Here is a 25,891-nt window from a genome sequence, read left to right as displayed (position 1 = left end):
TTTTACTTTAATTGATCTAAAAAGACGTCAAAAATGAAAACTCATCTTTTTTTCACCGTATAAGGAAAATCTGAACGCTTTACGTGCAGGACTCTCAAAATACGAATTTGAAAACTCATGATGTTCATGATTTTGTTTAAGGTATTTTATTTTAAGAGGGCGGGGGGGCATTACACCCTACTTAAGGCATATGTGAGAACATTTTGAGGAACCCATTCCCTCTAGCCTTGTTTATTTTATTCAAAGCGTACGGTAAGAACTGGTCACCGTCTTCTTATCAAGTGTGAAAAATCGTTTTTATCTTCTACACAATACAAGTTGCTTAAGAAAAGCTTCCAGAAATGCAATAAAAAAATTGTTCGGATTACATTTGGCAAAATATTACCTAAAAATTTAAGCTTTTAGGAAAGGACATTAATCTTAGATTGGACCTAAATTACATATATATAAAATGTAAATCTAATATACGTTCTCCAAGGAACGGTTTTAGAACTAAATTTAGGTATCTCATCTATAAGACGTAGTTTTATAGGAGAAATTCGAATAATAAATCAAACAATGACGAATATATACGGCGGAAGGAAAAAAAAAAAAAAAAAATGAATTCGAAATTCACGTTTACAGAATTCGCCATCTGAACAAATACAAAAGGATCAGAACACAAATTTAAAGATAAAAGGTGCTTTTTGATAAACTATTACATTGTTCTGATGCAAATAAAGGCTTTGAAAGGGACTTTTCTCTTGATCAGGACGGTTGATCACTAGCCACTGCACTTATTAAATTTCCAAGATAACATTTCTTTGAAAAAGCAAGCGTTAATAATTAATTCAGTGAGCCATTCTATTTTATTGTTGAACTTATTCCTTATTTGAAGCTGAAAATTCATCCTCATCGTAGATGATAAACAGAAGTACTCTGATATTGGTCTTTGCTTAAGTCTTCCTATAAGCTGTGAGACAAACGTCAGATACGTCGTTTAGAAAATCTCATTTTATATTATTTATATTTCAAAAGATTCCTTGTGTCTTTTGATCTTTGTTTCATTTTTCTTTTATTGTTGACATCATTTGATTTTTATATGATTAAACTGAACACTCAACTCAATTCAAAGAACAGTTACAACTACAGCGCTACCAATGGAAAAGTTGATAACTAATGGCTGTGCCAAGAATTTGAATCTCTACGTTTAGTCTTCATAAATTCTCTAAATTCCCCCGTTTTTTCCCCCACCCCTTCTCTCTGTTTAGAATGGCCGCGATGTAGTAAAACATGTAACGGGGAGAGGTGAAAAGTCTCAAATGCTGTTTTTTTTTTCCTTTTTCTTTCTGTAGTTTTAGTTTTTTCGTGATGTTGCTAAGTGTCCTTTTTAACTCCTTTTCTTTTCTGATTTAATTAAACGCCCCATCGCACAACTTCGGCAGCAAACATTGTTTTTAAACATGGTTTTAGTAAGTTGTTTCTTACTATCTATTTACTATATTTAAGTTTTGGTATGCATGACCTTTACGTGTCGATATAAAAAATGTGTCTGTTATTCCAATATTAGTCTTACATTAAAATACAAAAAATAATCTTTTATATCTAATACATGGTTTAAATAGAATGATGTCAATTTTATATTTCAGTTACTATTTGTGAAATGAATGCGCTTTAAAAATTAATTATAGGAGGAAGTTTTCTAATAAAATTGATCACTTGTATAATGATATAATTTCTTTCAGTATTGATTATGATTTGAAAGTTATTAGAATTATTTGAAAATATATGTTAATTAAAAAATATGTGGACTTTAAGATTATGATATTTCTTAATATTTTCATTCGTACTGATAAAATATTCTAATTAGTTTGAAACTTTCAGTGTATATATTGTTATTTATTTTAGCATACTGATGTTTGGAAACTTTCAGTGATTGAAATTAACAATCCTGTTAACTTTCCGAAGTCTTTAAAAATACTGTTCAACATTGTTATATTTTAAAACATGCATATTGTCTCTATGCTCATTGGATTAATTTAAATAATATTTGCTAAACATTAATTAGTATATGTCAACATTTATGTTCTGTCTACTATTTCATGAATTTTCAAATTATAGCATGCGTTTTGCAACATTGATATATCTTTTATCTTGATCCATGAATGTTTTTATAGAATTTTAAAAATACTGAATAATTGACATAATTAATGCTTCTCTTTGTAATTATGGGCACTTTTTATTATGTTCTTATCATTGATTAGTTAATTTGAGTGTATCTTTTATAACATAAAAGAACTACCAGTACTTGTAGCTACTGCTTAATATTTGTGTTAGTAAAGAGTTATTGTTTTTGGCAGTTAAGAAGTTCAATCAATTAATTCTGTGAAATTTTTATTGCAATCTTAAAAAATGAAAAAAAAAAAACATATATTGATATTCTGCATTATTCTTTTTTAAGATTTGTCTATTTTTCAAATATGAAAAATATATTACTGATTTGAATGTTAATAATGTATGTGTGTTCACTGTGGTTATTGTCACTATTTGAAAAGGTAGAATAGAAAATTATAGATATTCTGTTGAATTTTCTTCAAACTGCAAAATAAAGAACTAACAAAACCATTGAATTCAACCATAGTTTTCTGCCTTCTTTATATATTGTTTTATATAATGCTTTGTTTACAAAGAAGCTTATTGACTATGAATTTTTAATGTTTTTTTAACAATATCAAATAATAAATGTTATGTTTATCATTTAATCTCCTCAAAGAAAAATCCATGAGATTACTACATGGCACAAAAACCTAATAAAAAGTATATAGGTTGAGTGTCTGGATGTATTAAAGTTTGTTTAAATGAATTTAGAAGATGAAGATATTTTTTTGTATAAAATATCTTCTCCTATATAAATTTCATCAGTTACAGACTGTAATTTGATACTCATTTAAATTCTAAATCTACATTTTAGAATTATTTAAGATTAAGAATGCATCATTATAACATCATTTTTAAATAATTTTAAGACAAAAAAAAATACACTAATAATATGTTTATAAAAGTTGAAGATATAATAAGATAATTGAATTCTATGTTATTTTATTCTACTTCTCAAGAAACTGAATTTTTATAACAGTTGCAATAATTTAATGTTCCATTTGGTGTAGCAATGGTGTATATCTAGTTATTTATGTAAAATCATGCTGGTCCTGTATGTTTTATACCTAATAAGAAATTGATGAAATTCCTTTTATTTATTTGATTTAACGTATCCTTTCATTTATTTTTACATTGTAGCTACCAGAAGATGCAGCAATGACTCTTGCAGAATTGCGACAGATGGCTGCAAGGCAGCAACATCAAATTGAAGCACAGCAACAACTTTTAGTAGCCAAAGAGCAAAGGCTAAAATTTTTAAAACAGCAAGAAGCTCGTCATCACAATTTGGCTGAGCATCAGTTAGATCCTGCTTGCTTACAGAATCTTCGAGATAAAATTGATACCCAAGAGCATAAACTTCGACAGCTAAGAGCATTGCGTGGGCAAGTGGAACAACAGAAAACAAACAATGATAATCTGGGTAATGCATCATATTGCCATTTTATAATTTTTCAATTAGAAGTCTGTGGCATAATTATTAACTTAAAATAATGATAAACATGATTTTTTTTTTGTATCTAATGTGTGTAATAATTCAGTATCAATCAAAATTCAAACAATTTAAATTATATCTGCAGTTTCTTTAAATTTGATGGCCTAAACTTTCCTGCAATTTCAGTGATCTAATTAAATTCACTTTATATATATTTTTGAGAATTAAAGATAATTTTTTTTTTTTTCTGTTCTATGTTTTATTAAGAAATTATCTATTTGAGGGTCCCCAAAGCTTTTTGATGATATAATTCTTCTAAAATTATTTTCCTCTAATTTTAAGTATCTCTAATTTACAAATGTATCTCTGATTTTTTTTATTAATATATAATCAATGATCTTTTATGGTTATGCTCTAATTTACAAGCATTATTGGTGGATCATATGAATTTGTAGAGAATCTTTTAAATTAATGCCTGAAAATACTCTTATTATTTATTTTTAATTCATACTTCTATTAATCTTATATTCTTTTAATTAAAGCACATACAATTGATTTTCAAAAAAAAAAATTTTTACCATATATTCAGTACTAAAATATTAAAGTAATTATGGGTTCCCTGCAGAATGTGTATATAAATTTTTGAACTTGTTATTAACTGCATATTGTTTGCAAACATGAATTATGGACTCTATTAGTGTACAATCTTTAGCAATTAATTTCTGGCATCTGATTATTATGCGAGTAAAATTTTTAATGCTTTGTATTTGTTGATTAGATTCAATTAAATATTTCTGCATGTTTGCCTTAATTTTAAACAAGCTGAAGGCTTGTGAAGTTCCATATTTAAATCTATTTCCAAGATTTAATTCTCCATTTTGGATTGGTTGGATTTATGGTTGATTTTTAATCTCGGTCTGATTGTAATGAAAAGAATTTGGATTATATACTAATATTTTTAGATGTAGATATTTTGGAAGATATATTAATTTTAATTCTTTTTTTAATGTAATATCTAATAGAGTCATTAAAATTATTAACAACTTGTACATTTCATATATTTTTTGTATTTGTTGAAGTTTTTGTTGCTATATTACTTACCTTGATCCAAGGCAGGAGTCTATTTTTCAGTTATATTTTCATAGTTTTCTTTTTTATATGATAAATTGATTGAAAATTTTAAATTTAAGCTTTGAAAATGTCTTTTTTTTTTCCTTCTGGAATAATATAAAAGTTCATATGTAGATTCCAAAAATATTTGTGGTAATAAATGTTAGCATATTTCTTTAAAGTTTTGTTGTGATTTATTCAGGTACAGAACTCGATTCTATTCGAGCATTGTTTTGTGAAAAAGAAAAGGAATTAAACCTTGCTGTGAATAAAGTTGATGAACTAACCAGGCAGCTAGATGAAATTCGAAATAATAAAAATCGAAAAAATTGTATGGTGTCATCTACTGCATCAGAACTTGAAAACTTAAGAAGAGAACTACTGGTAAGTTTTCATGCAAAATGCATCTATTCTATTTAATATTTAAAAAAAAAAAATTATTAACAGAAAGTAAATATTGAAATATTTATTGAAGTTGCAAATTGAGTATTTTCGAACATTTTTTTATTTTACCTAATTTTTTTCAAAACTGTTACTAGAGATTTAATAAATTTTTATTTCATACTTAAAGAAATGGCCCTTGAAATGATTGCATGTGCTCTTGGAATATAAGCATTAAATGAAAATCAATTGAATTCTATCCTTCATTTAAAATGTTAAACTAGAGAATATTTCAAACTTGCATTACAATTACAATCAGCATTTATTACAAAACTTTATGAGGAGTAAATATAAATTTTAGCATTTAAAAAAAGTGATCTTTGACCTTCTTTCAGTATTATTTGCCTTTAATAACCATCTGCCTTCTCAAGATTAATGTATGCTAAAATTTTTGATTAAATATTTTTTGCAGATTTTTCTTAGTGGCTTCCTTTGCAAAGTATTTTTTAATTTCTTAATTTTTAGTTAATTTTAATTTTTAGTTAATTTAATTTTGATAGACATACAACATGTACTATTTTAGAAGCCTTTTAGAATTTAGAATATTTATTTTAGAAGCCTTTAGAATTTTTTTTTATTGAAGTTAATTTTTAAAAAAATGCTCCTTAGTATACATTCCACATTTCCAAGTACATTTTTGCTGTATTTGGTAGTTCAAGATCTAATGTCCTGTCCTGTAGAGTACCTATTCTCTCTTTCACACACATACACAAATATTTCCCTTTATTATTAGTACAAATAATTCAATGCTACATTTTAGGTTATATTAATGATGTATAGGTATGTGTGAATTTTTTTTTTTTTGTAAATTCATCTCAAGAAATCTTATTGCCATTATTTTTCTAAACAATATTGCTTATTTAAAGCTGTTATTTATTGCTGTTTTTGTTAAAGCAAAATATGTGTGGTTATGTTCATATTAACTTTTCTAACTGGAAACAATAAAATTAAACAAAAGATTGTTTTGCAAGGATATATTGGTAAATAGGTAGACATGTTCTGCAAATCCTTTTCATTTTGATGGCCTCTATCATTTCCTTATCGAAAGCATCTGATAAAAAATTTATCTGTATGAAAAAAATTTAAATAATATGTTTACAGTATGGTAAGCAGTTTCTTAACTTGAAGTACAAGCCTGTCTAAATTCATGTTAGCACATGATTTCTTAAAGACACTTTATTTCCCTAAGACATTCGAATTTTTTAGTTTTTCTTTAATTTTGAATTATTTATATGCATCTCATTTACAGTGTAAAACTTTTATTAAGATTTTCAAAAAATTAAGCTTTTTATGTAATATTTATCTTAAATTATCATATTATGTAGTGATTGGGGGGGGGGAATCTATTAAAGAAGACAAAGCATTAAATATTTTTCTGCTATTTCATGGGGGGGGGGAATGTTTAGAAAATATAATAACAATTTTTAAAATATTGATAGACATTGATTTGCTTTCCAAGAATAATTTTAAATATTTGTGTTAGACTACTTGATTCTGAAAAATTAGTGCTTATATTAATGCATATTTAGAATACTGAATCTAATTTACCAAATATTCAACTTTCTGGATACCAAAGCAGTATGTCGACTGTAGAGAACATTATTAAAATTTTGTTATATTTTTTGATGAAGCAATGTTTGTGACTTAAAATTTTTTTTAAAGAATAGTTTGTACAACAGAATCTTGTGCTCTTTTTTCATAATTTAACCCTCAAATTATGAGATGGACCAAACAGTATTTAAAAGTGAAAATTAAATTATTAGTTCTTATGCATAGTGTAAATTGTGCTTCCTAATAATGAATAATTATAATTTTATGTAAAATTATTTTACAGGGTATTTATTTTGCATCTATTCATGATTAGTAGGTATTTTTAAACAATTTTTTGTCTATATTTTTATATTTCCATTACATAGATATACTAAAAAGTAGAATATGGTGTTCTGTGTTTTAAGTTAAAAATATATATTTCAATATTTTATTCATTTTATTTTGTGTTGAATTAGAATTTTAATAATATTAATAATTTTATTCTCTGCAATTTTGAATGAACTTATTGCAAAATTAAGTTACAGGAATAAAATGATTGCGAATTTATCATGTAGGTTAGCAGATTAGCTTACAAAGAGATTTTTTTTATTTATATTTCTTTAAAAAAAACATTCATTACTTATTTTTTCATTCATTATTTTTGTATATTTTATAGAAGTTTTTGTTACACCGGGTTCATTTTCTTATATTTGAAAATTATTTCGTATGTAATCAGAATTTTTTCTTCCAGTATCGAACAAAGCTATCTGAACAGCAAAACAACTATATTTGTCAACAAAGAGAAGATATAGCTCTTCGGCAAAAGGACATTTCCATTTTAGACAAGAAAATCAATGAGCTTACTCAACGCCTTCACCGCAAGCGCCTCTTAAATGAACAACTTGCTTCCCAAATTCACAATGCTGCCTTATCAAGAAATTACAGTGGATCTGTTGTTAACAATGGCTTTTATCATGCTACTAATGTTGTTGCTGTAGAACCCTTACCTAGAGAATCTCTTGAAACAGAGCATGCTCGCGATGATATGTCTGCCAAACTTCATGGTTCCCATAAAGGTGACCTTGGAGAATTTGGTTTGAATAAGAATGACCCAAAATATCAGACTTTGCCTTACAATACCAAGTTTACTTCTTTGAAAGGGAAATGCGATGATTCTTTGTCTTCTTCAACAGAAGATGATTCGTGGCCTAACAGTTTAGATTCTTCGTCTTCTACTAAGAAAAATCCTACACCATTATCCATTGTGAAACCAACTTCAAATATGTGCAATCTAACACCTAGACCATTCAATAATGCATATAACACCAATAACTCTGTGGCAAAAGCATCAATCCAGCAACCATCTGTAAAAAGTGAAGATTTATCAACTTTGGTAAGTAATATAAATCAAAGTTCCCACAGTCCTTGGAAATTCTTTGAATTTTATTTTGATATATCTGAAAACCCATATAATATTACTTTTGGTACATGCATTATTTTTTAGTTGGGAATTGAAAAACAATTTGTCTTGGTTTTGCATTGAGAGTATGAATGTGTTAGTGAAGTGAGCCCCCAGTACTAGTTTGTGCAATATTAGCATCTAGTAATAGCTACTCAATTGCCAATTGTAAAGGCACTTACTTTTTGATCTTGAAACATATTTTAAAATATAGGTATTGGTTTATTAAATGCAATAGAGCATAATAAGTGTCCTTAATGACTTCTTCAATTAAGCATCAATTAATAACGGATAAGAATGTGATGCTGCGTTTAAGCACTAACGGTGAAATATTTGACAAGTTTATCACTTGCATTTTTATGCTATATATGCTAAATATGCTATTTTTTGGTCATTGAATTTTCTTATTTCTTAATCAGATTATCAGTGCTGATGAGTTGTGATTAGTACCCTTTTTCAATGCTTTTGATTTTTTTTTCACATGCAAGGATGATTAATGTTTTTCATACCTGTAATTTGGAATTTTTATTTTGTTTTATGTTTTACTTTGACTTTAATATGTTGAGCAGTTTGTATCTGTTTTAATGCCGATGTGTTTAATGATCAGTAAAATATTTTTTAAAAATTGTCCAGTTTTCAAATAAAAATTTTGCAATGGGAATAATGAAATTCATGGCTCTACACTTTGAATTCAATTTCTTGACTGATGCTGCCATTTATATATTACATTAAAAGAAGGAAAAGGAAGAAATATTGCATCATTAGATATTTCATCTGTGTTGAATAATATTAATTTGTAATATTTTTTAGGCTCAATGTGCTTTTACATAAAAAAACTTCAATACTTTTTAGGTTAAAGAATACTTTGTGCAATATTTTTTGAGTTAAAGAATAAAAACTCACCTATCTTTAATTGATAGTTTAGAAATGTATTTCAGAAATTATAATGAAATAAATTATTGATTTATAATTTATATTTGCTGATGGATCTGTGCCTAGTTTTGTGACCAAATCTTTTCATGAAAACTAAACAGGGTAGTGAAAATGTAAGGTATACCTTAAAACTTAAACTAGGTATACACCTTAAACTTAAATAGGCCTATGTATGCTCCTGATATGTTTTAAGGCATTTGTTATATTTAAATTTAGTTTGAAGTTCTAAATATCAGTAATTTATATTTAGTGTATTAAAACTTTGAGAAATTTTCAATTTAAATATGATCTCATAGTTGATTCTTTCATAGTTTTTTTTTGTAGTATTCAAACATACTTTGCCATATAAGGGATGACTTAGCATGTTAAGCATGACGCAATACATGCACATGTATGAAATTGACTATGGCCTTCTATATACAGTCAATTTCAGTTTTTATTGGGAAACACATTTGTTCATAATTTGTTAAAATGTATTTTACAACTAGAGTTCATCGCTTAAAATTCATGCTCCTTAATACTTAATTTATATAGAAAGGGAAAAAAATCTGCTTCCCCTATATTTTGTCAATAAATACCACATATAATAGATGTGAAATTGTTTAATAAAATATTGATAACTTTTCCCCACTTGCAAACGTATGATTTGTTTCGTTGAATTATTTGGTGCAAGATATTTTAAAAGAATTTATATATATGCTGTGTATATTTTCTCACAATATTTATAATACATTTTATTTTTAAGGATAAAGATGCTAGTACTGATTCTAGTACTAAAGAGAATCTTGATTTGAAGAAACAAAATCATTCGAATATCATTGTCTCATCTCAGCATCCTGTTCCCCAGCCATCCATAACCACACCACCTGTACCTGAAAAGCCTGTAGAAAAGCCAAAGCCTGTTAATTCACGCAGTGCTAAACCTGTGGTACCACCTAAACCAGCATTACCTGTAAAGCCTATGATTTCTAATCGACAAACTGCTTCTTCTAAAGAAAATGAGGAAGAGGAAAAGGATCTAGTGAATGTAGCTTTATCTGTGCTTCAAAATAAATCTTCCAAAAGCGACAAGAGTGCAACAAGGTAATATTTTTTTAAGTGGTTTGTTTATTTTCTTAAAAAAGCAGTCTAATTAAATTACTATTTTATTTTGATGCAATTTTATTTCTTATATATAATTTATTTGCATATATCATATTTATATTAATTTATATATTACTTAAAATAGTATGAATGCCTTTAATATTCAACTTTGATAGTCTTAAATATTTTCATGTTTAGTATTATCAGTAAGGAAATTAATCATTTGGAAAGCAGAAGTAGCTTTTTATGTTCAGTTCAAAAGAAGATAATTCATATATGGGTGGTTTTTCTGAAATATCTGTAGTTAAAATATTCTGAAGATTTCAGACATATGATTCAATGCAAGAGGTTTCATTTCATTTTCTTTAAACATTCATTTATAATTTTTAAATTACATTTTTTTTAAACACTTAAACTATAGGATAAAAATAATTGCTATAAAGGAGAACTGAATCAATAATAGTTGTTTTGTGAATTCTTTAAAATTCTTCTCAAATTCTAAGATAGTTTCTAATTTCTCATTAATATGGAAGATAGTAATATAAGTAAATCATTGACTGTATATCCTAACAGCCATGCATAACATGGTTCAAATCATCCTTGTATTTCAATGGTATATTTTAATTAGCCATCTTTGGTGATGTGCCAAGAATATTTATGCTCATTTCCAATTGAATCTCTCCAATGCATAACATGGTCTTTTCAATAAAGTACTTTTAAGCGTCAAATTGTTATATATAATATAGAAGCACATTATATTAATAGCTTTACACTTGTTCTCTTTCATTGTTTACGTGAATTTTCCTAATAGAATCAAGTTCCATGACGTCATATGCCAGTAAAAACTTAGATTGCTTTTGCAGTAATGTCATTTCAGTGTCTGATTCATCTTGTAAATTGTTAGGTTAAAGAATAATAGATAGAATCTTTCTTTCTTAACTTTCAACAATAATAGAAAATATCAACAATTGGATATTTGTTGAAACAATGACAATGATTTGAATTTCTTACAATATAGTCTGTTGTTGAAAAATATGGAAAAAATATTTTAAAATTCGTTTAAAATTGTACTGTTATTATATTGGCATCCTTAAAAGGGCATTAAAAAATAAAAATCATTTGCTTGTAATAATATTTTTGGGAGTTGTTAGTAAAACTCCAAAATCTCAAATTTAAATTGATATTCTTTTAAAATTTCTAAATATGCAAAGGATGGGAGGTGCATATTAATACCTCCAAAGTATCTACTAATGCAACTACAGAGAATGATTGCTGCATTACAGAATTTGTTAGCTGTAGTTAAATTGATGGTCATGTATAATCCTAAGTTTTATGTAGAATCAAAGAGTTTAATTTTCTGTATTAGTAGAGATAATGCCATTCCATCATTGCTTCACAAATATGTTTTCTGTTATATTCTTATATAAGTGCATTAATCAGTTTCATCTTATTATTTTTTCTTTCATAATAGCTGTTGATATATGTTTGATTTTTAAGGTTATGTATATCATAGTTTTTATTTGTGATTGTTTAAAATTAAATTGGTTCATTTATATGAAATTAATTTTTTGTTCTCAGCAACTACAGAGAACGATTGCTGTATTACCAATGTGTTCCTAGGTAAAAAAAACTGTTAGTTTCTGCTGTGTGCTGAATTGCATGTCATGTTTTTGATTGCTTGAACATGCATTCTTTTTAGAACCCCATGAAATTTTTTTATACATAAATTGAAATATATCTAAAAAGTTCTTTAAATATGCAGAATAGATGCATTTCAATTTTGTAAATGTTTGTTATTAATATCTTCATTTGCCAAATTATTCTAGCTTTTTTGTGTGTGTTTAAGTAGCTTAACAATAAGTATACTAACAACCGTGTGGAAATTTACCATTTTATTAACAAGTTTCTGAAAATAAACTGCGTTTTTATTAACAATTTTTGCCTTATCTGCTGTGTACATAGTGCTTTTTAAAATGGCTCCTGCATTTTTATCTACTTTCCTGAATCATTAAACTGCATTGAATAATAATTAAACTATTTGTTTTAATGTAGGTACCATCAAGCTAAAGATACTAAAAACAACCCGACTCCAGCAAAGAGTAAAATCGCTACATATTTTCAAAAGTCATCTATAAATAAAGATTCAAATTCACATCAAGATTATCAGAAGAAAGAAACTTCTGAACCGTCAGAAATTCCTAAGAGGAAACCTTCAATGGGGCAACTACCTATCAAACCCAAACCTTTAACAATAAGAAAAACACCTGGTTTGGAACCACCTAAACTAAAAGTTCAACCTGTAGTAAATACTAATTTCCATCGTAAATCTTCTGATTCAAATCTTACCAGTCACTTTAAAGCATCCTATCTTCCTCATCCATCAGAAGAAATCCCACCATCTAGAACTCTTAAGTCCCTCGAATCCAGTGATAAAGAAGGATCTGTCCCAGTTTTAGAAGTTGCTCCTTTAAAAAAGGAGTCTGAAGATCTCCCTGAACAGGTGGCAGCTAAAACTGAAACAGATGTTTGGGTTAAACAGGAATCACCTGTTGAGCATAAAGAAGAACTTGTGGATAACTGTGATGAAACAGACTTGTATGAATCTCAACCAGATTCTGAAAAACCTGGTAAGATTGATATATATTTTAAGTATTAACATATCTTTTTATTGAAAATGTCCATTATCTAAACTCTTTTAAGTAAGGGTGATGTAATCTTTAGTTTCATCTATAAAATAGAATAAATCACTTCTTTCTTAGGAATTTTTTGTTGAATCTTTGTGAGAGATGATTGGTATTTGAAACATGTATGGGAGATAGACACTTTAAGCCACTTGTTGTGACTTTTTCCTTACTGTTTTTCTGTACATCTTGAATTAAGGTTTAGAATTTATTATCAATATGCTGTGTCCTTTCAAACAAGGATAAATTTTGATTTCAATTTATATGCGTGGAACAGTATTATGTATAAAAACAGAGGATGCCATTAAGTTAGTAGTATTTATTTCCCGCCACCACTACCACTTCCTAAGAAGAAATATATCTGTATGCTTTTAATTCTATAATGATAGTTGAGTTGTTATTTGCAGTAGTTATGACATTATGACTTTTTAAAATTCTATAAGCATTTAATTTTTGAATACTTTCATTCTATTTTATAAAAACAATGAAATCAAGGTAATCCACATTTCCCCATAATTTTAGAAGCTGGAAATTGGATAACATTTTAAATATCGTATGCTGCAAGTGTTTTCATGCAATAGCATTTGTATGTTCTTAACAGATAATAATTAAAAAAATTGTAAAATTCGTTTATACCCATTGCATTTATAAAATGATTAGTAATAGGCTTTCTTCTGATTTGCTTATTATATTTCTTTCAGAACCAGCAACCGAAACTGTAGGTGAAAATGAATCTGATGACGAAAAATTTCACAGTGCCGCTCTTAGAAGAATGCGTAAAGGAAATTTGAAAGGAGAAAACTCTTCTCGTGGTTGTCGAAGAGTCAGTTTTGACCCACTGGCTCTACTTTTGGATGCTGCTCTTGAGGGTGAATTGGAGTTGGTCAAGAAAACAGCTAATGAAGTAACTCTCTTTATTTTCTTAATGCATACAATGTAATGTTATTGATATTGTTTAATTTTTTGGTTCCAATGATAAATTGCACCCCACTCCCACCTCCAAAAATGAAAACTTTCACCAGCTTGGCGATTTTTGCCTTGTTCTTGGGAATCTTGTGTTATATGAAAATCATCTATTAAACTTGGGTATGCATCCTTCTTTACAAAATTTTGGCATTTTATATATAATGTAGCTTAAAGATTTATGGCATTATCTGAAAATAGCCAAATTAATACATTTTGGCAATCGTGGTGTAATCTAAAAATTACCGAGTAAATCTGGGAATGCAATCTTGGCATTTTATATATGTGAGGAAAGGCAATGACCAGCATGTTTTTTGCCAATGACCAACCATCAAACTCTCGTCTGCTGTTTATGGCAGGAAAACATTATGTGATCAAATGACACAACGTGACATCATACAGAATATGAGAACTGTTAGCAGCTCCCACATGTATAATGAAGCTTGGTATAATCTGAAAATCCTCTAATGAACCTGGGGACAGTGAAAACTAGTACCAAATTACCCTGATTTTTAGTTTTGAATGCTTTAAATGTTTCTTTTCACTGTTTTAAAAAGAAATTCCAGAAAATAATTAAAATAATTTTTTTTCTTCTAGATTTATTGATGAGTTAATTTTTTTTCTAAATGTGATTATCAGGTTCCTAATCCAAGTGCTGCTAATGATGAAGGAATAACAGCCCTTCACAATGCTATCTGTGCTGGACATGTTGATGTTGTGACTTTTCTTGTCGAATTTGGTTGTGATGTCAATGCTCAAGACAGTGATGGATGGTATGCATTTAATTTGTTTTTAATCAAAGTTTTCATTCTGAATACAAATCTGTAATTTTGACATATATATTTGTTAACATATTAACAAATATATTTGTTAATCTATTTAATTTATTTCCGTGGCTTAAAAATTTCCAACATGTTAAGTGAATAAATCTTGATGGTGTTATAATTATAGTTGATGGTTATTTAAGTTAACAGCTTGAGGAAAGCAAATTATTTTACTATTGCATCCAGTAAATTAATTTTTAATATGATTCTAGTTCACTTGTAAGTAATTTTATTTGAACATAATTTATTTTAAAGTATAATGATTGATTTTCTATGTAATAAAATTATATTTTAAAGAAAACATTTTTTTAAAAAAATATTATATTGAAAAATGCAGTGCATTATTCAGTGACTATTTAAATTCTTGTAATATTCAGAATTCTTTCAACTTGAGTTATTGATTATAGGAACTAAAGAGATGTAAGAAAAAAAAGCTTATTTTGTCTAATTTTAAAATTTGGTGCAATAAATTTATTTTATTTGTTACTTAAAACCATATGGGTATAAATTATATAAATATATAATTAGCAAATATATTCACTGCTGTTCAGGATGAAATACCTTCATGTCTAATATTTTTAATATGAAAAATATGTAAAATATTATGTACAAAATTCTGTTACTGCCTGAGACTTTTTAATTTGAACAAGAATATCGTGTGGACTAAAAAATATTTAAAAACTACTGAGAGCTAATTTTCTCCGTAATTTATTAATAATTTTTAAAGAATGATACAGAATTTTTAGATTTCAAGTGGCAACACAAAAAGAAATAAATAAAATGATGCTCAATTATAAGATTTTCTTTTATTTATGTTGGCACAGTTGAAAATAATTTTTTTTCTTATAATTGAAAAGTTGCATATAGTTTTTAATTAATAATAAAAAAATTATTTAATTGTTTCAAGTCTTTCCTTATGCTTCATTGTATTTGAGAAAAAAAAAAGTATTTTCTTATGATTGGAACAGGCCTCGAGTCTTAAACAACATTCCACACTGATTAAAGGAACTTAAAAATTTTAAAAAATTAGATAGAACATCTTACAATAATTAAACTGAGACCATTGAAAATATAAATGATTGCTATTTAAGATGGTATCGAAATAATTTTTATGCTATAATTATTTAAGAAGTTATTGGCAAAAATGCTGGAGTATAGCTCGTTTTTTTTTAAATAATAATTTTGAAAGTTGGAAATATCGCATATGACTAAGAAATGAATCCCACTGTGGCAAATTCAATTTTCATATCATTACTGTACCCTGCTTCAGGAAACGGTATATTTTAGATTTTTGGTATGATTCTTAAATAATTGTTAGATTGTGTTTTACCATGCAACTATAGCATATTTTACTGGTTGACAGGTTCTGGAAAATGATGCAGTTTAAAAACACACTTTAAAATAATACCGTATGTTTGATGCAGTTTAATCAAAAATGGTTCTTGCACCAATAAACTCGATCAAACGAAGCCAACCATGCTTCTGGAGAGTATTGCAATTGTCACATGTATTTTTTTTTTTGTAATACAGATTTATAATTTAACAATTGCATTATAGGTAACTTGTTTTCACCCATAATGTTTATTTTTAATTTTAAAATTGGGAATCAAACATGTTTGTGTGGGAAGGGAGTTGTTGTGCATTAATTTCTTTTTGTCTATTAAGCTGATAATCTGAAACAAGGTGTTTGATTGTCTGAACATAATAATCTGTCAGACATTCCAAATTAAGAAAAGGCCATTCCAATTGATCCCATTCCTTTTATATTGTGTGTGTGATGATTAAGTTTACTTGATTATGCATTGTACTCAGCTCTTTGTTTTATGTTTCAAGGACTCCTCTTCATTGTGCTGCTTCCTGTAACAATTTACCAATGGTGAAGTTTTTAGTTGAAAGAGGTGCTTGCATCTTTGCCACTACACTAAGTGATCATGAAACAGCTGCTGAGAAATGTGAAGAAGATGAGGAAGGATTTGATGGATGTTCCGAGTATCTATATAGTAAGCATTCAATTGTCTTTGAATTAGAGGTTTTGTTTTAAATTAATTAAGGTATTCTTATCATTTTCTTTTAAAGTGGTGTCATACAGTTATAGAAAGGAGCTGTATAAATCATAAAATTATATGTGCATTTTATGAGGAAAAATAAGCATCTATTTTATTTATTTTTTTCTCATGCTACTTGCCATTATAAATACTCGCTTCTTCATTTCTAATAGTAAGTAATGTTTTCATTCAGTAGTGAATGCTTTACTTCAAACAAATTTTGTTTTAGTGAAATAATATTTGAATAAAATATAATAGAATTGGATTGTTGAATCCAAGATTTCCTTGCATAAGTATCTATTAAAGAAAAAGCTGAATATTTTGGGAATTTCTTATCAGTATTTTTGTGTATTCTCTTTGAAATTCTCAAAATTTTGAAATTATTATTTTTTATGTTTCTTACAAATCCAGTTTTGAAAAAGATATAAAATGTATTCTCTTTTGTATAAGTATATCTTGGAAGAGGTACAAGATTCCATAAAGATAGTTGTAGATTTTTGTTTACTTTTAATTACTAATTTTAATAAATAGTAATTATCATGTATAATTGCAGTTCTATTTTATAAATTTAAAATTCTATCATTATGTTAAAATCCCTTTAGCATTTTAAGTAAATCAGAATATTAATACAATATGCATACACGCATCCATTTTGAAACAAACATTATCAAAACAAAGTTATAATTTTTTGAAATTTACTCTTCTGATTTTTAATACTCTAATACCAATTTCTAAATAACTTTTTGAGTTATTTTGTTCTTAGAAATGCTATGTTACCATAAGATTTTTGTTAACAATTGAAAGTCTGGTGAGATTTTGACATTTTACTTTGATAAAGGCACTTTAAATAGTTGATTAAATCCTGAAATATACAATTCACCCTTTGCATCAAAGTTAAGTTTATTCTTAACATTTAATACCAATAAAGTCTTGAGGTGTTTTTGGATCCTGAAACTTCCAATATTTTTATTTTCTGAGAATGAAAAATATCTGTGAAAATCTCTGTGAAACATGTAGATTATCAATGGAGTTTCCACATTCTGTCTTGATATCAAGTGTGTATCTAGTTGCTGAGTGATATATCTGTACCTGAATAAATCTGTAACAGAAATAAAATTAATTTGAAAAGAGGAAATTCTGAGTTTTAGCAAGTAAAAATCTATAGCCCTGATTGTATCTGAACAGTAATGAACTATGAATATAAAGAGTAGCTTTCTGTTTAGTATAGAAAATTTTGAAGGTCACATTGGCCAGTTACCTCTGGTTAAAAAAAAAAGAAAGAAAAAGAAATTATAAAAAGTAAATAAATTGTGTTTTATTATTAATATTTTTCATTATTATGCTAGTGTGTCAGCAACTAGCATGTTTTTTCTCTGAGTTACCTCTGAGACTACCAATATTATGTGTTTGCATTTTTTTATATGAAATTCCTTATATTAACCCTTTTTCTCACATATATGTATTTTTTTAAATGCAGTAATGCTTTGATGCTTCATTGCTCTGAAAAATCAGTGACCAAAATTCATTCCCAATTGCTTGGCTAGATTGCTTCTCTGATTTTTAATTTCTCACTTAAGCCAGGCAATTTAGCCTAGCTTAGTGCCTCACTTGGCCTTTTAAAATTCTGTTTTTAAGCATTTCTTTTAAAAGGAACTATTTATTTCCACAGCGATTCAATTTTGTTATGTGTTGGGGTGTTTTTTTTTTTTTTTTTTTTTTGTTGTTTATTATAATTCATTATAATAAGCATTGAATCTTGAATAACATTTTTAAAAGATAAATATTTATTTTGAAAATCAAATGCATTTCAAAATTACTTTTGCATAATTTGTTTTCGAATAAATTTTAAAGTGTTATAAAAACTTTTGATTAAACATTAGCACAGCACATACTCATAATTTTTGTTCTGATTTTTGCTGTTCTTTTTCTTAGTATTAGAATATCATTTCATACTTTTACCGGTAACTCTTACAGCTACTGAATACTTGAATGAGTCTATTTAAATAATGATCTATCATCTCTTTATATAACTAATCTATGATATAATTGAATTTTACATTTTTAGTTACATATGCTATATTGAAAAAATTGATATATTGATATTGAATTGATATAAAATGATTGATAATTGAATTGAATTGATAAAAGATATAAAATTGATATATTGACAAAGTATGAAATAAAAATAAGGAACAATTCATTTATCATAATCTCGACATTGTTCAGAAGTGGACATCTTAGGTTTTATTCATGCATTTAATGCGAGACAGTAATAAATACAATTTTATTTTGTAAATTTTATTTTTTAGATATTTTTGTAAAGATATTTCTTATTCCGCATGGACATTCATTAGAATGGAAATGCAGTTCCCAAATTAATGAAATTTGCTTAGTTTCCTAATTGTTCTTAAGGAAAAATTAAATAAAAATTAACATCTAAAAATGAAAAACTTCATAATGCAATTTGTAATTAGTTAATAATTTGCAATATACATGTAACAAAAAGGGTATTGAAATATATTGCAATATATATAGTAATAACATTGATGCAAATTCAATCATAGGAAAATATAAAATTATGCTTATATGAAGATAAAAATCAATTTAATTTTATTTGTCATTAATTATTATTTGTTGTGTTAGTAAACTTGACAAAGTGAAATACTTGGTAAAGTAAGTTATCCATACATGGTTGTCACAGCATCTTGTCATTGGTGATGCATACATAAGAGAAAGAGAGCTTAGAAATATATACTAAACTTTTGTGCTTTCAGAACAGAAATTTTCCTAAGAAAGACCTACCTTGGCACATTTTTGAGAATTGTGATTTTCATGTGATCTGACCGATAAATGTTGGACAGTTAAAGTTATAGTAACTGGATTTTGATAAATGCAAAAAACAAAAGTTTATGTGATTCAGAAGTTAAAAGGTGTTTTATCTTTGAATTTAATTGGTTAGGAAAAGAATTAATTTTAAAAGCATGCATGAATTGGATTTATTACACATGGACATATATAATATTTCAAAAAATTCTCCTGACTTTTTTTTAAATAATAAATGATAAATTTTTTATAAATTTAAGTACTCTTTTTTGGCTTATTATAATAAAACAGTAAAACATATACAGGAAATTTTTTTGAAATATTATATATGCCCATGTGTAATAAATCCAACTCATGCATGCTTTTAAAATTCTTTTCCTAACTACTTAAAATTCAAAGATAAAACACTTTCTAACTTCTGAATCACAAACTTTACTCTCTGACTTACAAACTTTCTCATATCTATCAAAATCCAATTACTATAATTTTAAGTGTCTAACATTGAACTGCCAAATCACATGAAAACCGCAATTCTTAAAAATGTGCCAAAGTAGATCTTCCTTGGTAAAATTTCTGTTTTGAATGCACAAAAGTTTAGAACAGATTCTCATGCTCTCTTTTTACCTTAGATACTTCACCAATGACAAGACCATTCTGTCGATTATGGAATGGATAACTTAATTTATCAAGAATTTCCCACTTCTAGGCTTACTGAAGCAATAAATTTAAATGAATGACATATAAAATTATACTGGATTTTATTTTCAAACTCTATTTTGTATTTTGCTATGATTGCATTTTCAAAATGTTTCTGCACTTCGTACATTGTCTCACTTTGTTATGCATATATTGCAAAGTATTACCTAAATACAAATATTAACATTGTATTACAAAGATAAAGTTTCATTTTATAGGTGTTAAAATTTTTCCTTTAATGTAAGAATAAAGAAATCTTTTACTATGTGTGGTGCAGACGACATTTGCAGAGAAATTGCTCCTATTTACTCTGGCTGTTTTTCATCATCAAAGGTATTCAGAGCACCTCTAACATGAAATAATTTACCACATACACATACATAGAGAGTGAGAGATAAATAAATCCTATTCAAAACTTCCTTTTGTGCAGCTTTTTTTCTGTCTTCTTATTACACTTTTATATCATAAATGAAGATAAAAACCAATTTGCTTTTATCTATCATTTTTAATTTATTGTTTCGGTAAACCTGGAAATGTGAAAAAGAAGTTTATGTACTAATTCACAATTTTCTTCTTTGAATAGGCTTACAAGAAAATTTGGGTGTCATGAACAATGGCATTGTGTATGCTGTATATGATTATGAAGGACAGAATGCCGATGAATTGAGTTTTAAAGATGGAGACATGCTAACTGTTCTCAGGAAAGGAGATGATGAAGAAAGTGAGTGGTGGTGGTCTCGTCTTCATGATGAAGAGGGATATGTACCAAGGAATCTTTTAGGGGTAAGAAAATATTGATGCAAAATTTTGATTTTGCTGTTTGACAGATTACAGATCTTATGATGAAATTTTCTTTGAATCTGCAATATCTTTTAGCATTACACATATTAAAAATTTTACTCTTGATCAAAATTTACTTCATCTTTGAAGCCTCATATTGTAGTAATGATAGAAATTTGCAGAGACTTTTGGTATAATTATATTTTGGATACTTAGAGTTCAGTTCTTCTAAGATGGGGAGGAGCAGTAAAATTTTTCTAAAATGATATATTATTAGAAATCCAAAATGTAAACAATTATACAAACAATATGAAAGAATCTTAAATTGGAATAAGAATTAAATAATTAAATAAATTTATTTAGAATAAAGAGAAATATAAAAAAAAAAACATTCAAAAATTAACTTTGTATATAAATGTTAATTTAAACAATTCAAATTAATTGAGGTTTTATAGTACCTCTTGATAAATGATATCTATTCACTTTGGAAGAGCCATATATGAAGAGAATATATTCCTCTGTTTACCCTTTTCATCAATATTGTAGCTCTGTTTTAAACTTTCCTGCACTGCCTAGTCTTGCACACTATCGAGCTAAATATTTTAATAATTTTTGTATGATATCTTACCTATCTATAACTTCATATTAAAATATTTTCTGTAGATGATTGACCTAAAGTCAAAATCCTCTTAAAGGTCTACAACTAGTATAATTTTGTATAAAATGGTTTGGTCTCTTTATTTTAGATAAAAGGTTTTTATATTAAATCATATGTTGCAAAAAAGTTGCATTTTTTAAAAAAAAAATTAAGCTTAAAAGCTTTTATTGAAATTAAAAATTCAGATATTAAATAATTAATTTTAAAGTTTCTTATTTTTTATGCTTCCATGTTTTAAATGTTCTTCAGTATAGTAAATAGTAGAAAAATGTCTAATTAAAAAATATATATATATTTTTCTGTGATAATTGCTTGTTTTTATATCATGAACACTGTTTGCATGAGAATATTAATGTAAATTTGTTAGTCTTTTCAGTTCTGTAGTAGATTTTAATTTTTCTTTAAGTAGAAAAATGAAAAAAAATTGTACATCGGAAATACATGATTATTCATAGTAATTGTTTGTAAGAATTATTTCATTTAATCTAACTGACTGTTAGATGTATGTACATAGCATTAAATTTGTTCTATGATTTAGAAAATGAAACTTAATTTTACATATCGTTAAACTATAACATCCAAAAAAAAAAAGTGTTATTGAGTATAATTTGATTCATTCAGTTTAAAATTAAGATGTATTATCTATGAACTTCTGTGAATTTTAATGATGTACTAGTTCCATTAATTATTTTCAAGGAATTACATTTATCAATTTTAAGTAATTTTATAGTTTTGATTGCAGAAACATTTGTTGAATGAAATAGTTGGATTTTTTTTTTAAAGATTTGTAACAAAATGTTAATTTATCATTTAAATTTATTCACTGTTTGGTCTTATATGAAGTTCTTTTATTTTCAGCTCTATCCACGAGTGACAAGCAGAAAGCAACAAGAATCTACCAAACCTGATGAATGAAATAAAATACTCCCACCTTTTTTCCGAAAGAATCTCAAAACCCCCTGCCACATCCTATCTACCTAATGAAGGGATTTTAGGATATTAAGTGAGAAATACTACACTTGGTGAAGAATCTCAGTGCCTTTTTTTTTTAAGTGCCATGGCCTTTTGCCATATTGTTTAGGAGGGGGGTATATATAAAGTGCCAAAAAAAAAAAAAGTGCTGCTATTTGCCATATCATTTTACAGCCTTCCAGCCGTCCTTTTTTTACATAATTAATGATGCACATGATCATATTCATGCATATTTTGTGAAAGTTTTAAATCGAATTGCATCTAGTTGTGTTCTAACACGTTGTGCCGAATCTTTTTACTAGCGACACAAATTATATTTTAGAAAAATGCATTTTTTTGTAGTCAGTGAATTTTGCCTTATCAATCTTTCCAAAATTTGGGAAATCTATGCCTTCATGTACATTTTGCACCTAAGGTGAAATTGATATGTTTTGTGCTATATCTAATTATTGACAAAAGGAGTGCCTTTTTTTTAAAAAAAAAAATCTCCCGACTCAGTTGGAATGCCATGTATAATAAAGTGCCTGATCTTATATACAGATGATTAATAAAGTTGTTTTGCATCTGATTTTGATTGTTTATTAAATAGGATATTTTTTATTGCAGGACCAAATTTAAGAGGGGGGGGGAATAAGTATTCTTTTCTTGTTTGATATCCACAATTATTCATACTTTGTTTTTTTTCTGAGTATTCTTAGCACTGTTTTAGAACTGAAAATATGTAAAGAAACATTGTGATAAGAACATTAAATGGTATAAACTAATGTCGTTTGCTTAAATTAAATGCTTCCTAAAACCATTTTGAAAAAAATCTTGTTTTTCTCATTATTTTTATTTTTCCTCATTCTGATTTTTTTTTTCTTTTCTGGAAGCATTTCAATCTGATATGCTTCCATTTATATATATTTTTTAATGTAACTCTTTCAGGAAAAAATGAAAAGTTTTGTATTTGATAAATCAAAGACGGCTGAATAAATTAATAATTGTATTACATTGATTCAAAACTAGAAAACTTGAATTTCTGATTTTAAAAAAATCATCAATAAAATGAAACATTTTTCCACCTAAAACTTTAATTGAGTGAACAATTTGTAGGACATCTTATTATACATTAAAATCGGTTATTTTCTATTTCTATTATTTTGTTTTCAAATGTTTCATTTTAAATTTAATGATTTTTTTTAACCTTCATTTTTTTTTTCCTATTCACACATAGTCAACATTGAGAGCTTTGCATGTTCACATTTAAATAATATGCTTGCATTAGTTGATAAAAATTCACACATAGTCAACATTGAGAGCTTTGCATGTTCACATTTAAATAATATGCTTGCATTAGTTGATAAAAACAAATAGATTAATTTCTAAATTTTTATATATACATTAGTCTTTTTTTCAAGGTTAACTCAAAATCCATTAAGAAATTGCTGGGTTGGTATTGAAATGAAATATACTGTGGACTCAAAAACATATGCCATTAGAGAAATCGTTCCTACCCTAACCGAATGGAAATAAAGAATTACAAAGCTGATTGGAAACTTTTAAAACTGTGTTCACCAGTTCTGAATATTCATTAGATTATAGTAGTTCTCAATATTAATGTTTTTGTGATTTTCAGGAAGTTTCCAATTCAGAAAATACTGATAATACAAAGAAAATACAGAGATATTGAGTATCTTGTCTTTAAAAATTTGAATTAACAATATATTTATTGAAATGAAGCTTAGTGGGAAAACGGTTATGTTGGTAGATGTCAAATGGAAGATTTAAATAGAAATGCTTCAATCATGTTTAGTCTTGCCATTTTTAATGTGACGACAAAATATTAACACCTCTACTACAAAAAAAGGAAAAATAACGAATTCTTAATTAACTAAAAAAAAAAAAATTCTGCTTCTACAACTTATTTTTGGTGGTTGGAAAATATGAATGAATAAAAATAAAATTGCAAAATATATGGGATTTGTGGATAAATAAGAATCTATATGAAACTTTTTGTTTTGTTTTGTTGTTGTTAAGAAACAGTGCTGAAATTTAAATATAAGTTACACCATTTTAAATTTAGATAGCCAGAATGTGATAAAAATTTACTCTGATAATCTGGAAACATATCTACTTGTTTGAATATCAGTAAAGCGAACAAACAAATTTAGCATAAAAGCTGCTTTCACACTCAGTTCTTTGATCTGTTGTTCCATGTTTCTGTACAACTGTATTCTCTGATAATAAATTACTTTAATATTTTCATTATAATTTTAACCAATTTAATTAAATTTCGATTCCATACTAGTTACATCACCTGATAGGTCGATTGGAAAAAATTTGTTATATTCATACTATTTAGAATAGTAAATTATAAACTAGTCTGAAAGGATTTTTTTTTTTTTTTTAAATTTTTATATGCCAGTAAAAGTATCTTTAAAAACTATTTATTAAATTTATGGTTACTAATTATTAAGTTAGCATTACTTATTTAAATGAATTTAAATATAAATAGGATAATGAATGAGATAAATTTTAAAAAATAATTATTACAAAAAATGTATTACTATAGAAGTTTGTATTTACAGTAAATTTGGTCTTTAATCTCTATTAATAATATGAGAAAGTGTAAGTATTGGAGTTCTGTGGAACAGACCAATTGACGTAAGACTAGAAAATTTTGCACTAGTCTTCTTATTAAGTTAAAATGTGCTGAGTGAAGGTTTTAATTTTTGATTTAAAATCATTAGGTTTTGGCACCATTTTGGTCTGTTACACCGTTTTAAAAATTAATAAAATTATTTTTTTAACGATACTATCTAAATTAATGTGTATTCCCTCCAAAAAAATTGCAATTTCAAAACATTTTTTTAGCATAATTTTTAAAAATAGATTTTATAATGCTAAAGAAATCAAATCATTATGATTGTTTCATCATATAACTTAATCGCATGATTTTCTTCCATTGTTGAAAGTTAAGGGAGAAACTTTCAATTAATTTTGACATGATAGTGACACGGAGGACCAGAAAGTGGGATTGTAATCACCAAGGACAATAAGAAGCAAGATTGAAATAGATTATCTGGGCTTTTTTCAACTGATACTACACTTATTAACTTACTTAGCAACACTATTTACTATATTATTATTTGTTATAGTTATTGTTATTAATTATAACTTAATTATACTTATTTTAATGACTATGGAACTTGCTTCCTTTAGGAAGATTACTGTCCTCAAGAAACCAAACAGAAGTGATGTTTTTAAAATAAGTGGCTTTACGCCTGTCACAGTTCGATGGTTTATAAAATACTCTGTTGAGAGAATCATGAACATCAAG

At 26.8% G+C, this 25,891-nt stretch overlaps 1 protein-coding gene across 2 annotated transcripts; it reads left to right on the top strand.

The window, feature by feature from the left end:
- Window positions 1-1,229: 1,229 nt before the first annotated feature.
- Window positions 1,230-23,137, top strand: LOC129964840 (apoptosis-stimulating of p53 protein 1-like). Of its 2 annotated transcripts, XM_056079135.1 has the most exons (12): window positions 1,230-1,451; window positions 3,277-3,559; window positions 4,884-5,065; window positions 7,404-8,045; window positions 9,790-10,127; window positions 11,706-11,747; window positions 12,180-12,754; window positions 13,510-13,712; window positions 14,411-14,544; window positions 16,429-16,595; window positions 20,743-20,942; window positions 22,456-23,137. In XM_056079135.1, the coding sequence occupies exons 1-12, from the start codon at window positions 1,443-1,445 to the stop codon at window positions 22,510-22,512; spliced, it is 2,832 nt and encodes a 943-aa protein (XP_055935110.1). In that variant the 5' UTR covers window positions 1,230-1,442; the 3' UTR covers window positions 22,513-23,137. The 2 variants fall into 2 exon arrangements, with proteins under 2 accessions (XP_055935110.1, XP_055935111.1); XM_056079136.1 differs by lacking the exon at window positions 11,706-11,747.
- The last annotated feature ends 2,754 nt before the right edge of the window (window positions 23,138-25,891 follow it).

Source organism: Argiope bruennichi, chromosome 1 (assembly GCF_947563725.1).
Source record: "Argiope bruennichi chromosome 1, qqArgBrue1.1, whole genome shotgun sequence".
NCBI classification, from domain to species: domain Eukaryota; kingdom Metazoa; phylum Arthropoda; class Arachnida; order Araneae; family Araneidae; genus Argiope; species Argiope bruennichi.
The sequence above is the reverse complement of the archived record's forward strand: the minus strand, read 5'-3'. Positions and strand labels throughout refer to the sequence as shown.

Bases quoted from the DNA above. Each gene is read 5' to 3' on its own strand.
- LOC129964840 (XM_056079135.1), top strand. The intron at 12,755-13,509 runs GTAAGATTGATA...TATTTCTTTCAG, and splicing joins ACCAGATTCTGAAAAACCTG to AACCAGCAACCGAAACTGTA. The intron at 13,713-14,410 runs GTAACTCTCTTT...TGTGATTATCAG, and splicing joins TCAAGAAAACAGCTAATGAA to GTTCCTAATCCAAGTGCTGC.